At 49.6% G+C, this 12,503-nt stretch overlaps 1 protein-coding gene across 1 annotated transcript in view; it reads right to left on the reverse strand.

Moving 5' to 3' along the window:
• Nucleotides 1-1,470: 1,470 nt before the first annotated feature.
• RSPH1 (radial spoke head 1 homolog (Chlamydomonas)) overlaps nucleotides 1,471-12,503 on the reverse strand; it is a 36,050-nt gene continuing 25,017 nt past the window's right edge. The window contains exons 8-11 of the mRNA XM_011954227.1: nucleotides 11,689-11,862; nucleotides 10,035-10,093; nucleotides 9,174-9,202; nucleotides 1,471-2,120 (exon numbers count right to left, since the gene is read on the reverse strand). Of these exons, the coding sequence (XP_011809617.1) occupies nucleotides 1,471-2,120; nucleotides 9,174-9,202; nucleotides 10,035-10,093; nucleotides 11,689-11,862 (912 nt within the window). The remainder of the gene's footprint in view (nucleotides 2,121-9,173; nucleotides 9,203-10,034; nucleotides 10,094-11,688; nucleotides 11,863-12,503) is intronic.

Raw genomic sequence — 12,503 nt, forward strand, 5'->3', positions numbered from 1 at the left:
TGATTGGATGAGGCCCACCCACCCTGGGGAGAGCCGTTTGCCTGACAGTCTCCTGATTCCAATGTTCATCTCATCCAGAAACCTCCTCACACACCCCCAGAGTGAGCTGGGTCAAACATCTTTGCACCCTGCGGCCCAGTCAAATTCACGCACGCAATTCACCACCACATAGAAATTCACCACATAGAGCTTCACATTGGGTGTTTCTGCCCTGGTAATGTCCTCCCATTACCACGAGCCTGGCATTTGTCCTTCTCTTCAGGGGGTGTCACAGCCCAGCAGCAGGCCCTCTCATATAGCAGCAGTCACCAGCCTTTTGGCACCAGGCACAAGTGTTGTGGAAGACAATTTTTCCACGGACCGGGGTGCGGGTGGAGAATGGTTTTGAGATGATTCAAGTGCAATTACTTTTATTGTGCACTTTATTTCTATTATTACATTGTAATATGTAATAAAATAATTATACAACTCACCATCATGTAGAATCAGTGGGAGCCCTGAGCTTATTTCCCACAACTAGACAGTCCCATCTGGGGGTGATGGGCGACTGTAACAGGTCATCGGGCGTTAGATTCTCATAAGGAGCGTGCAACCCAGATCCCTCACATGCACGGTTCACACTCCCGTGAGACTAATTCCACCACTGATCTCACAGGAAGCGGAGCTCAGGCAGTAATAACAGCAATGGGGAGTGGCTGTGGATACAGATGAAGCTTCGCTCACTCACCCACCCACTGCTCCCCTCCTGCTGTGCGACCTGGTTCCCAACAAGGATGGGGTGCTGTGTTACAGAGGACCCCTCCTGACCGCCCATGAGCCCACTGTCTAGGCTGCCCAACCACAGCCCACGCTCCATCCACGGCCCACGCTCCCGCCTCGGCCCACGCTCCATCCACGGCCCACGTTCCATCCACAGCCCACGCTCCATCCACGGCCCACACTCCCACCTCGGCCCACGCTCCCTCCTCAGGCTCAGCACTGGGCAGAGTTCGTCCTTCCTCCCCTCAGCCCTCGTGTGTGGAGTCCGGCCTCAGTCATCCACTCAGCAGATGTTTCTGAGGGAATGCCTGGGTGCCGTTAGCACTGCTGGGAAAGCAGCCGTGGGTCAGATACAAGGTCACTCTGTATGAGCTTATATTTCAGTGGAAGGTGTGGGCAGTGGGCTCATAAGCCAGCGAGCACTAACACCTCCTCTGCCAATACGCGAGGTGAAGAGAAGACAGCAGGGAGGGCGATACAGGGGGACGCCGCTGGAGGGCGCCATTGTGCTGCGGAAAGCTGACGTCACCCCTCGCTGACCCTCTGAGGTCCTGGCGGATTCTTCTCACACCTTCTGAGCTAGTCCTCTTGCTTTGCTCATTCCGTAAGAATAGTGAACTCCTGTTTTTACCACTAGAGTTAAGAGTTTCCTCAGTCTCAAGACCTCATAGGAAGCCCCAGGGTTGAAGTGAGATGAACAGGGAGCATCTTCTACCTGAGCATCCCTGGAGGTGACCTAGTGATCCACCTGCAGGTTGTGGAGCCTCTGCTTCCGATGGGACTTCCAGGGATGCTCACAATGGCAAATGGGCTGCTGTTACCCCCTAGCACTAGACTCTGGGTCACCCGCACGTGTAGGTCACTTCCTTGCTGGTCGGCAATGGGGCACAAGTCATCACGGCATGCGTTGCTCTTCAAACTCTCTTCAGTGATAGCACAGGAGGAATTGCAGGCGGTGTGCAGGGCATGTTCAGTGAGGGCACAGGAGGAATTGCAGGCGGTGGGCAAGGCATGTCCAGTGATGGCACAGGAGGAATTGTAGGCGGTGTGCAGGGCATGTTCAGTGAGGGCACAGGAGGAAGTGCAGGCGGTGTGCAGGGCATGTTCAGTGACGGCACAGGAGGAAGTGCAGGCGGTGTGCAGGGCATGTTCAGTGACGGCACAGGAGGAAGTGCAGGCGGTGGGCAGGGCATGTCCAGTGACGGCACAGGAGGAAGTGCAGGCGGTGGGCAAGGCATGTCCAGTGATGGCACAGGAGGAAGTGCAGGCGGTGGGCAAGGCATGTCCAGTGATGGCACAGGAGGAATTGCAGGCGGTGGGCAAGGCATGGGGGTTCATGTGGTGCTCGGTCACTATGGCAACTAGAGATCATAGAGCCACAGTCACCAGCCCCCTAGGGCACCTGCCCAGGGAAAAGGAGAAATGTAAAGCCATGAGTATACAATTAAGAATAGGTGTAGAGACCTAGCGGCTTCCAGGGCAGCTTTGAAAGGATCCCTCATCTCTCCGGTCCCAGGACATCTGTGCTGAGGGCCAAGCATGAGCCTGATTGTAAGAGGGCAGCACTGAGGTGCCAATTAAATGCTCAACCCTGCCTGATCTCTTACAAGGAAAGGGTGTGATATGTCCCCACCTGAATCTCATGTTCAATTGTAAGCCCAAGTACTGGAGGTGGGGCCTGGTGGGAGGCAACCGGATCTTGGGGGTGGATTTCCACTTGCTCTTCTCGTGATAGCGTTCCCACGAGATCTGGTTGAAAAGGATGTGGCACCTCCTCCTTCTGTCTCTTCCTCCTGCCCTGGTCATGTAGGACGTGCCTGCTTCTCCTTCACCTTCTGCCTTGATTGTAAGTTGCCCGAGGCCTCCACGCCTTGCTTCCTGTACAGTCTGCAGACCCCTGAGCCAATTAAACCTCTTTTCTTTATAAATTACCCAGTCTGAGGTAGTTCTTTATAGCAGTGCAAGAACAGACGAACATAAGGTGTCCGTGGGGAAAGACACAATGGAGAGATTTGGGCAGAGATGAAAGAGAGGCTGGAAATTTGGAGCTGCCAATTCCCCTGAACCCCTGTTGTCTACAGAGGCGGCGCCCCTCTGCTCTCCCTTCTCTTTCTCCCCTCACTCTCCTCTTTTCCCTTCCCCTCCCTTTTGCCCCCTTTTCCTCCTTTCACCTCCCGTCCCACATGGAACCCAATATGCTTCTGTTAAAAAGTCTTGCAATGACTGCACCTGGGGAAGCTGCCTCCTGAGCTGATGCCAGTTCCCCAGGACCCACCCCACACCTCTCATTGCCTCCAGTCCCAGAAAACAGTTGAGACCAGCAGAGGCAGGGTGAGGAGGCCCAAGACCTCCCTGGGAGGAGATTGCCTCAACATGGAGCTGCAGGTCCACTCTAGCAGGTAGCAGCTAGAGCCTGGGAGCAAGCATGGGGTGGAGTCTGACAGTGCCTGCTCCACGTGGAAGAGAGTGAGCCTGGATTAGGCTGGGTTTCAGCGTTTAATATGTTGGCTCAAACCCTGAGAAAGTGGTTAATAATCCTCCAGGTTGGCTAATGGGACAAAGTTAATGGGATCGAAAAGCTTGAAATCCTGGCACACTATAGAGAACAGAGCTCAAAGTCTCAAGGAAATAGAAACGTAGAAAGGCACCTACTATTTGCAACAGACTCAGACCTTCCCTAATATGCCTCTTCCCCAAGGGGCCCGGAAGAAGAGAGGAAATGCGTTGGTGAGTCCTTCACCAGCTCTGTGGACTGTCCTCTGTGACCTGGAGGTAGCGACACTCTAAGCACCAGAGTAGGGGTGGCTCTTAACCATCAGAGACAAGGCAGGTCTCAATGCCCCAAGGAGCAAGGGATTGCAGGTAACAGTTGTTTTGACCCATACTTGTCTATGGCAATGGGTCCTTGGTCATAGGCACCCCAGACATGAGACAGAGGCCTACTAAGTGCTACTTGACATATTTGGGTGGGAAAAGCCCAGGTCTGCTAAGAATTCTGCCCAGGCACCAGACTTAAGGCAGTTACGCCACCTTTACCACAGGTTTCCAGCATGAGGACCCTTGAACTCTCCTGTGGTGAGAGGCCATCTGTTTCCTGCCGGGATCCTGACTGAGAAGATGGTGCCTTCACAGACCTCACATTTCAGTGAGGGGGAGGGTCAGCACAAAGGTAATTATGCAAATTAACACAGCAGGAAATTCTTATCAGGAGATAAACTGTACAAAGTCATGCACAGCACATCCTGTTAAACCAAAATACAAAGTAAATAGAAGTAGGGTTTGATTTAGAGTCTATGTTAATCAATTAAATGAAAAATTATGAACACTGGTCCATTTTACCTTGTATTTTAAAAAGGTAAATTAGGCAAAATTGCAACTATGCCCAAATTCTTAAAATCATAGTAAGTCAATATTAACGGTGGCGGTGGAGTTCTTATACTTTTTCTGACTATGTTTTATGAGAGCAGAACGCAACATTTTTAACTTCGTGTTTGACATAATACATCATGTGTTCGGCAAGAGAGTCATTGTTACAAAATATGTATGGCCTTTGATTTTCCCCAGCTCTCTTCATCATCCTCTGAATTAAATTCCTTGTTTTGTCAGGGCTGGTTTGTTTCTGTTTGTTTGTTTTTTCTTTTAATGCCCTAAGTAAGGAAACAAAGGACTAGTTGTTGACAGTCTCATACCCTATTGTTACTTAGCCTCATTTTTCGAGAATCTCCTTTGTCAGTAGCTTTGTGTATAATTTGAGCAATCCCCCAACATAACCTCAATCAATTCCATGAAACCTTACAGCGTTTGCAAGATTGAAAATTTCCTTTTGCCATCCATTGGTGTTACATTTGTAATGAGTTGTGGAAAATTTGACAATCAGAAAAATTGATTGCCAAGCGCGTGGACACAATGGTCAGAGGCAGAGAGATGCTCACGCTAAACAGGGCAGGTGTTCAGTGAGGGTACAGCGTTTAAATGGTGCGTTTGTGGCAAATATTTTCAAGGCAGTCTGACCACTTTTGCTTCTCTACCAACTTTCTAATATAGGGTCCGAATAATGAATCCTTGGAGGGCATCCCTGGCCTACCCCAGCCCGGGGCACAGTGCCTGGTACACCTTTAGCTTTCCAGAAATAGTTATTGACTGGATGAATTGCAAATTATGGTAAATGGCATTGGAAAAAAAAAACAGCCAAATTAAAAGAGTTTCATTGAGCAATGAATGATTTGCGAATCAGGCAGCCAGGGTAGGCTTAGAGATTCCAGCCACGTGGTAGAAGCTTATTTATGGACAGAGAAAGGAGAGTGACGTGCAGAAAACAGAAGTGAGGTAGGGATGCAGCTGGATTAATTACAGCTCGGCGTTTGCCTTATTTGAATGCAATGCGAATAGTTGGCTACATTTGATTGGCCAAAACTCAGTGATTGGCACAGGTATAGGCTATGCTCTTCTTACACCTCCACTTGTTAGTGTTCACGACTTAAAAGAAACCTTTAGGCTGAACTTAAATATGTAAGGAGGCTAAACCTGGTTTAACAGCATAAAGAAAAACAAAAGAGCTAGGAAAGAGGACACCAGAGAGGCCTTGAAGAGTCTAGAGGCAGGGAAGGCCTCTGTGCAGGGTGAAATGGGAGGAAGAGGCTGAGGAAAACAGGAGTATGGGGCAGGAAGTAGGGGTCAGGTCGGGCGAGGGCACCACGTGTGAATGTGAGGCAGGAGGGCAGCAAGGTGGAGATGGGGAAGGCGCGATGACGTGAGCCCTGCAATGACGCTTATCTCTGTAAACCACAGAGCAGCAGCAGTGGACAAGGACAGAGGCAGCAAACACAGGGCATGGTCCCCTCCCCACCCCGGGGCCAACAGCCCTCACGTGTCACTAAGGAAGAGTGACTTAGGAGAGCAGTGCCTGACCAGCTCCAGCAGGGCCTGGGGTTTGTAATCCCGCTTGAGGGCTTCCAGAATTCCAGTGCTGCATGCTACTTTAGGTTTAGAAATAAAAGTATTCAGCTAGGTTTGGTGGCTCATGGCTATAATCCAGCACTTTAGGAGGCCAAGGCAGGAGGATTGCTTGAGCCCAGGAGTTTAAGATCACTCTGGGTAACATAGCAAGACCCTGTCTCTATAAACATAATGAGTCTGGCTTGGTGGTATTCAACTATAGTCCCAACTAATAGGGAGACTAAGGTAATAAGATCTCTTGAATTAAGAGGTTGAGGCTATAGTGGGCTGTGATTGCACCATTGCACTCCAGCCTGGGCAACAGAGTGAGACTCTATCTCTAAAAAAAAAAAGAAAGAAAGAAAAGCATTCTCATAGTGTGATTCCCTTGTACCTGTAATGGGTCCATTGCCTGATGCACTCTGCAAATCAATATTTGCCAAGATCCCAGGCTGCAGCAGAGAAAGAGGCTTAATCCTGGGGCTACCAGAAGAGGAGATGGCAGGAAACCTCAACTCCATCTCTCCAGGGAGTGTGGGGCTAGGGTTGTTCAGGGTTCTGGCGTAGGCTGCAGTGTGGAGATTGTTGATAGGTTGGAGAGTGCGGAATGAAGCTATGGACAGGGAGATGGAAAAAATGGTGTTCTCATGCTGACTTGGTTCCTGTTGTGGGGATCTTCAAACCGGTTGGCATCAGCTGTTCTGCTGGAATTCAGGATCTGCTTAAGCAACTCTTAAACAGAAGCCTTACGATTCGAACAGCAGGGAAGTTCCTATCTATAGGAACAGTGGGGTGTAGATTGTTGGTATCTCATGCTATGGGACTTGCCCTTACAAGGAAGTGGGTCAAAGTGCAGCCTGATTAATGTTTAATTATAACAAAATTTCTGTCCAGAACTATTCTTAACCCTGAACCATGGCTCCACCATGATTTCAGATAGTAGCAGCAGCTCCCTTCACCCTCCACCTTTCTTTCTCCACCCCTTTCTACCGTCTGCCTCTTCCCTGCCTCCCTCTATTAATGGTGCCCTGACCACAGTTCCTCCCCTTTCTCCACTATCCACTTGCCCATTCAAAACCACCACCACAACCATGAAATGCTGTGTGCAGACCCAAACAGAGTGTCTTCTGAGGCTGGGATCTCAGGACAGGAGAACAGAGAAGTTATCCAGGGTCAGGGCCAGTCCTCACACCTGCTGCGGGAAGAGCAGGTGGAGTTGAAGGGTGTCTCCAAGGTGGAGATCCCAAAACCCCCTCTCAGGAAGGCACTGATGCAGGGTGGTGCTAGACATCCCCTAGACAGGCTCCAGTGAAATTGCCTTTGCAGTATATTATGACAGTAAGAGAAGTCTGACATCGTCGACTCTATCTTGCTTCTGACTACCATGCCATCGTTGGTCATTCCTGGGCATAGGCCAAGCTAACTTTGGGGAGAATTTATAGTTTAACTTGAAAGCAAGGATGATAACAGTCCCTTCCTAAAATTAACCTCATCCGTGCTCAGGAACTGAGAACCACCTTATAAGACTAATGAAAGACCACAAGAATAGGATTATAGGAGGGACCTGAATTCTGCTAAAATGTAGGCATAGTTTCTATAATCCCTTCTTTCCAGGGGCCATGTGGGGATTTTCACAATTACTTCTATAAATAACATCACTATTGTAGAACCTACGTTTTTGTTTTTTTGGGGTTTTAAAAACTTTTTCCAGACTGACCCCATGGGGATCCAGGACTTATGACTCAACCGGTCTTGTGGCCCCATCCAGATGTGGACTCAACACATGAGGACGCTTTTCTGCACCCCTGTGATTTTATCCCTAACCAATAAGCAGCACCCATTCCCTAGCCCCCGGCCCACCAAACTGTCCATAAAAACCCTAGTGTCTAAGCCTTCGGGGAGAATGATTTGAGTAGTAACTCCAGTTCTTCTGCATGGGCCAGCCTCGTGTCAGTGACACCCTTTCTCTACTGCAATGCCATGGCTCGGTAAATTGATTTTGTCTGTGCAATGGACAGGAAGAGCCCATCGGATGATTACACTGGCAGAGGGGCTGCTCTGAGGATGCCGATGCCAAGGAGACTCAAGAGCTGGCAAAGGCCAGGAACAGCCCAAGGTGGTAAGGATATCTGAAATAGGAATCACGTACATCTTGAGATCAAGATGAATACCTGAATATTTCAGTTTATGATAAAGGTATTTGGTGATCGAAACTTTTCTCTACCCAGAGGCACATGCTGCAGGCTCCATACCTGGTCAGCTCCTGCCAGAGCCAACTTTCTGCAGATAGCAGCTGTCCACACTGGAGAAATTACAAAAAGCAATTGCCTGATGCCAGCGGAGAGTGAACAAGATGCAACCAATTCTGGAAAGGAGTTGACACTTGGAAGAAAGAAGGGCAGCGGAGAACTTCTGTCATGAAGGCTGTGGCGGTGGCGATCGTAGCTATGAAGAGTGCCCAAAGGAAAAGAGAGAACCGCAGCCTTTCTGGTCTGCAGAGCCAGCGGACTGAGCTCATGGCAGCCGCAGCTGATAAACCGCAGGTGAGCACCCAGAACAGAAAAGGCCACAAGGGGGAGCCTGTGGCTAAACTCTGCCCAAATTAGATCATCAGAACTTCAGCCTTTGGTGACATAAGCTCTCATCTGCACATCTTCCAGCCAAATGGAAAGTGAGCACTCCTGGGCTCAAACAGTCCTCCTGCTGCAGCCTCTCGTGTAGCTGGGACTATAGGCTCATGCCACCACACCGGGCTTGTGTGCTTTGTCTTAAGGAGGCCCTGTTCCATGAAAGGGCTGTGTATGCAAAGTAGTCCCCAAATGCCAAAGGAGCCAAGAAACCAAAGGAGAAGGCAGACAAATCCAGCTTGTCGGTATTGGTTGATGTATTGGGGAACTTACACATGGAAGCGTAGCCCTGGGCAGCCACAGGACAGGTGACTCTCTGCACTGTTACTCCCCAGACCCGAGGCTTATATACCACAGGGAAGAGCATACACGCTCCAGCAAGACAAAGGCAATCTTCAGTACAGCAAGAATGCCATGTGCACTGTGGCCTCTAATTTGTGCGGTAACGTCAAGATTGACACGTTCTTACACTAGAGACAGTAGATAAAGCGGAAACCAGGAGGTGTTCACCGGACTGGGGCCGATCAGACGTCAACATGGTGGGTTAGCATCCAAGAGGGAGCCACTTTGGTCTCCACATGCCCCCTGTTTAGAGACATAGCCCCCAGATTATGTCTCTAAAGGACATTTTGGGGTAAACTGATAGTGTCTGGGGTGAGCTGTTTCAGGGTGAACTGAAGATGTCAGGGATGAACTGAAAAATGTCCTTGTCATTTGTTAAACCAACTCGAAAGGACATTTTGGGGTGAACTGATGACACTTGGCCTCTGAGTAACTCAGGGGAGGGGAGGGTGCGTGAAGCAGAGCCATGCAAGATGGGGAGTCGGGCTCCCCTGGGAGGTGCTCGCTTACCTGCCCAGGAAGAAGGGGGCAGCCTGGCGCTGGGGAGAGAAAGGAGAGGCAGAGTCTGAGACAGTCCTCAAGAAATGTGAACGAGGTGCAGATGGCAGCCTCCAGCACACTAAGAAACCGAAGCGTGTGCAAAACAGGCCAAAGCCTGGCCTGCGGGTGGCCCTTCTCCCCAGTCACCTTCAGGGCCTCCACAGTGGCCTGGGCTCCACATGGAGAGGCGAAGGAGTAGGAGGAAGCCCTGTAGCGGCAGCGGGCGATCTCCTACCCGAGCCAGCCGTGTACCCATCACACTGCATTTGAGGAGCGTTGCATATGGCAATCCTCGTGTTCTAAGTGCTTCCTACCTCCCTTGTGGGAAATCTGAGAGAGAGGTTTGGGTACAGAATTACTCTCCCAGCTCAGCCAGAAGCCAAACTTCCATTCACCGTCTCCCGCAGAGTTACAGTTTTCTCTATCCAAGGAGAAGACACCACTGAAAAGCCATGGCAAAACCACCTGGTAACCTTCAGTTTACAAAACTTGAAGCAGAGGCTAGTTCAGAAAGAAAGGATAATAAAGAGGTTTATTTGCTATTGTAAACCAACTTAACATGCAGCTGAGAAAGACAGACTAAAAATCCTCTAATAAAGATTGTTAACTGACAGAAGCATTTTGTTTGTGTTCATTTTTTGAGACAGGGTCTCGCTCTGTCACGCGGGCTGGAGTGTAGTGGCGAGGGTCTCGGCTCATGGCAACTGCAACTTTCTGGACTCAAGCAATCCTCCTGCCTCAGCCTCCCGAATTGCTGGGACTACATGTACGCAGCACCGCGCCCAGCTAATAACAGAAGCATTCTTATGATACAGTTTCCTCTCGGCTTACTTCATCTTAGTCCTGGAGGTCCGACTGTCTAGTTTCTTCTTCTTCAGAATTAATGTTTCCTGCAAAGAAAAGAGAAACATGAGTATATCACGTATTTACTTTGTTCTATTTTTTAAAGTCTTTATTCACTAACAGATCTTTTGCCAAAAAAAATTATTATAACTATTAAGCATTCATCAGTCAAAAATGGAATGTTAAATTTTATCTCATACGCATTTCAATAGTTTTTTCTTTTGGTACCAGAAATAAAATAAGTAAAATACATACTCAAAGTAAATGCTAAGACAAGACTATCCTCAGTAACATCAGTAATCCTCTTATGCCTGCACACCTGTACAAAATAGCCAGCTTTGTGGATAAAACATGTAATTGCTTGGCTGTTAATTAAAAGAAAACCAGGCTGGGCACAGCAGCTCACGCCTGTAATCCCCGCACTTTGGGAGGCCAAGACAGGCGGATCACTTGAGGTCAGGAGTTCAAGACCAGCTCGGCCAACATGGTGAAACCTCGTCTCTACTAAAAATACAAAAATTAGCTGGGCGTGGTGGCGCATGCCTGTAAACCCAGCTACTTGGGAGGCTGAGGCAAGAGAATCACTTGAACCTGATGGCAGAAGTTTCAGTGAGCTGAGATCGCGCAACTGCACTCCAGCCTGGGCAACAGAGCAAGACACCATCTCAAAAAAAAAGCAGAAATTTGCCACATTCTTATAAGATGCTACATTTAAGTGTTTTGTGAAATGTGGAGTTACTTTTTATTATTAATTAAACTCTATAACTTTCACTGTTGGGTATATTAAAGAAGAAATTAGTAGGGTAAGTCTCCAATGTAATGTGGGATTCATGATGAATACATGTTGAACTTGGATCATTTTGATAAATGTTCTGCCAACTAAGCCTATTTTGTATTACTCCCTTTTCACTTAGGGCCCTCCTGACACTGTGGCCTAGGTGACCCTTTGCTGGGGGCTGTCCTGTGCCCTGCAGGGTATTCAGCACCGTCCCCGGCCTCCACCCAGGAAGATGCCAGCAGCACCTCCCTCACCATCCTCCCAAGTCTCCAGACATTGCAAATGTCCCCTGGAGCCCCCAAAACCACTGAGTTAAGGGGGTCCAAGGCGGTGCATGAACCCACAGTCTCAGACGCCTGCTGGTACTGGACATCATCCACCGGGTCCCACCTCTCCCAGTCTGGTTTTCAGGATTCCTCCTGCTCCATGCCCTCCATTATCTCCTCCACCAAAGTTTCTGGGGCCTCCTGCCTTGCCTGGCTCCAGGGTACCCATCCTCATTGCCCCAGAGAAGCTCAGAAAGCAAGCCTGATACAGGCAATCCCTACGGCCCCCAGAGGGTCCCGTCCACTGGGCTCAGCATCAGCTTCAAAGGCTATCCGGTTCCAAGGGAAAGGGGCCACCTCTCTACCCCCACACTCTTCTGCTGTCAGACTCTGCTCTCTGCCTGGAATTTCCTTCCTGGTTTCACCCATTCCTTGCCACCTCCCTCCCAGCTAACCCAGAGTATCCTGGTCCCGCCCCAGGTGAGTCATCACCTCTCCTGGGTAGATGGTAACACGTCCCTGTCACTGCAGGGAACTCACTGATTCCTTTATTCCAGCTTCCCATTAGGTATTGAAGGGTGAGAGCCCAGCCCCTCACTTCCACACTGCCTGCCAAACCCAGTGTCTCCCCCTCCAGCTGTGCTCCACGGTGGCTCAGGACTGACATCGGTGGGCACAGCTGGATGCTGCTCTGACACCGTGCATACTCTAGCCGCGCAGTCCTAACAGAATCCTGTGGACCCCCTACCCACCAGGGCTCACTCTGTCCATCCTGTGCAAGTCAGAGAAGCAGAGACCATGCTCACTTGCAAAGCCAGGTTTCCACCTGACCCCACGTTGCACCTCAGCACCGCCTCACTGAGTGCATCGCTACAGCACTCAGGGCAATTACCGATCGCGAAAGTCTATGCATGCTTCAAGCATCTAAGAGAAAACGCTTTATGTGATTTCATTATTTCAGGTATTATTTTCAAAGGAATGGGAAGTATATTCTTAATTTACAACAGAGACAAACTAAGTGGAATGGGACTGCAGACCCTATGCCCGAGGCCACCATGCCCAGACTGTTCCCAGATAGCCCTCTCCCTCACAACCATGACGCCCTCTTTCAGTCAGATGTGAAAAGTGCGTTAAGGGAAGAGAGTCCTCTCTCCGGGCTCTCTGCAAGTGCCCACAAGCACCTGGGGAAAGATTTTTAAAGATTTCAGGAACCTGAAGCTTCAGTCAGTCAGAACTGAGGTCAGATCCCTGCCCTATGAGCTGGCAGAGGCAGAAGTTTCTAGATTAATCTTACATCCAAACCCATTTAAAAAGAGCTAGTTCCCAACACCACTCATCTTAAACCACACTCCCGTGAGTCAGCCCTGCTAAAAATCATGCAAATCCCAGCACTTTGGGAGGCCGAGGTGGGCA

The sequence above is a fragment of the Colobus angolensis genome, unplaced genomic scaffold (genome assembly GCF_000951035.1).
Source record: "Colobus angolensis palliatus isolate OR3802 unplaced genomic scaffold, Cang.pa_1.0 Scaffold38, whole genome shotgun sequence".
In the NCBI taxonomy this organism is placed as follows: Eukaryota; Metazoa; Chordata; class Mammalia; order Primates; family Cercopithecidae; genus Colobus; species Colobus angolensis.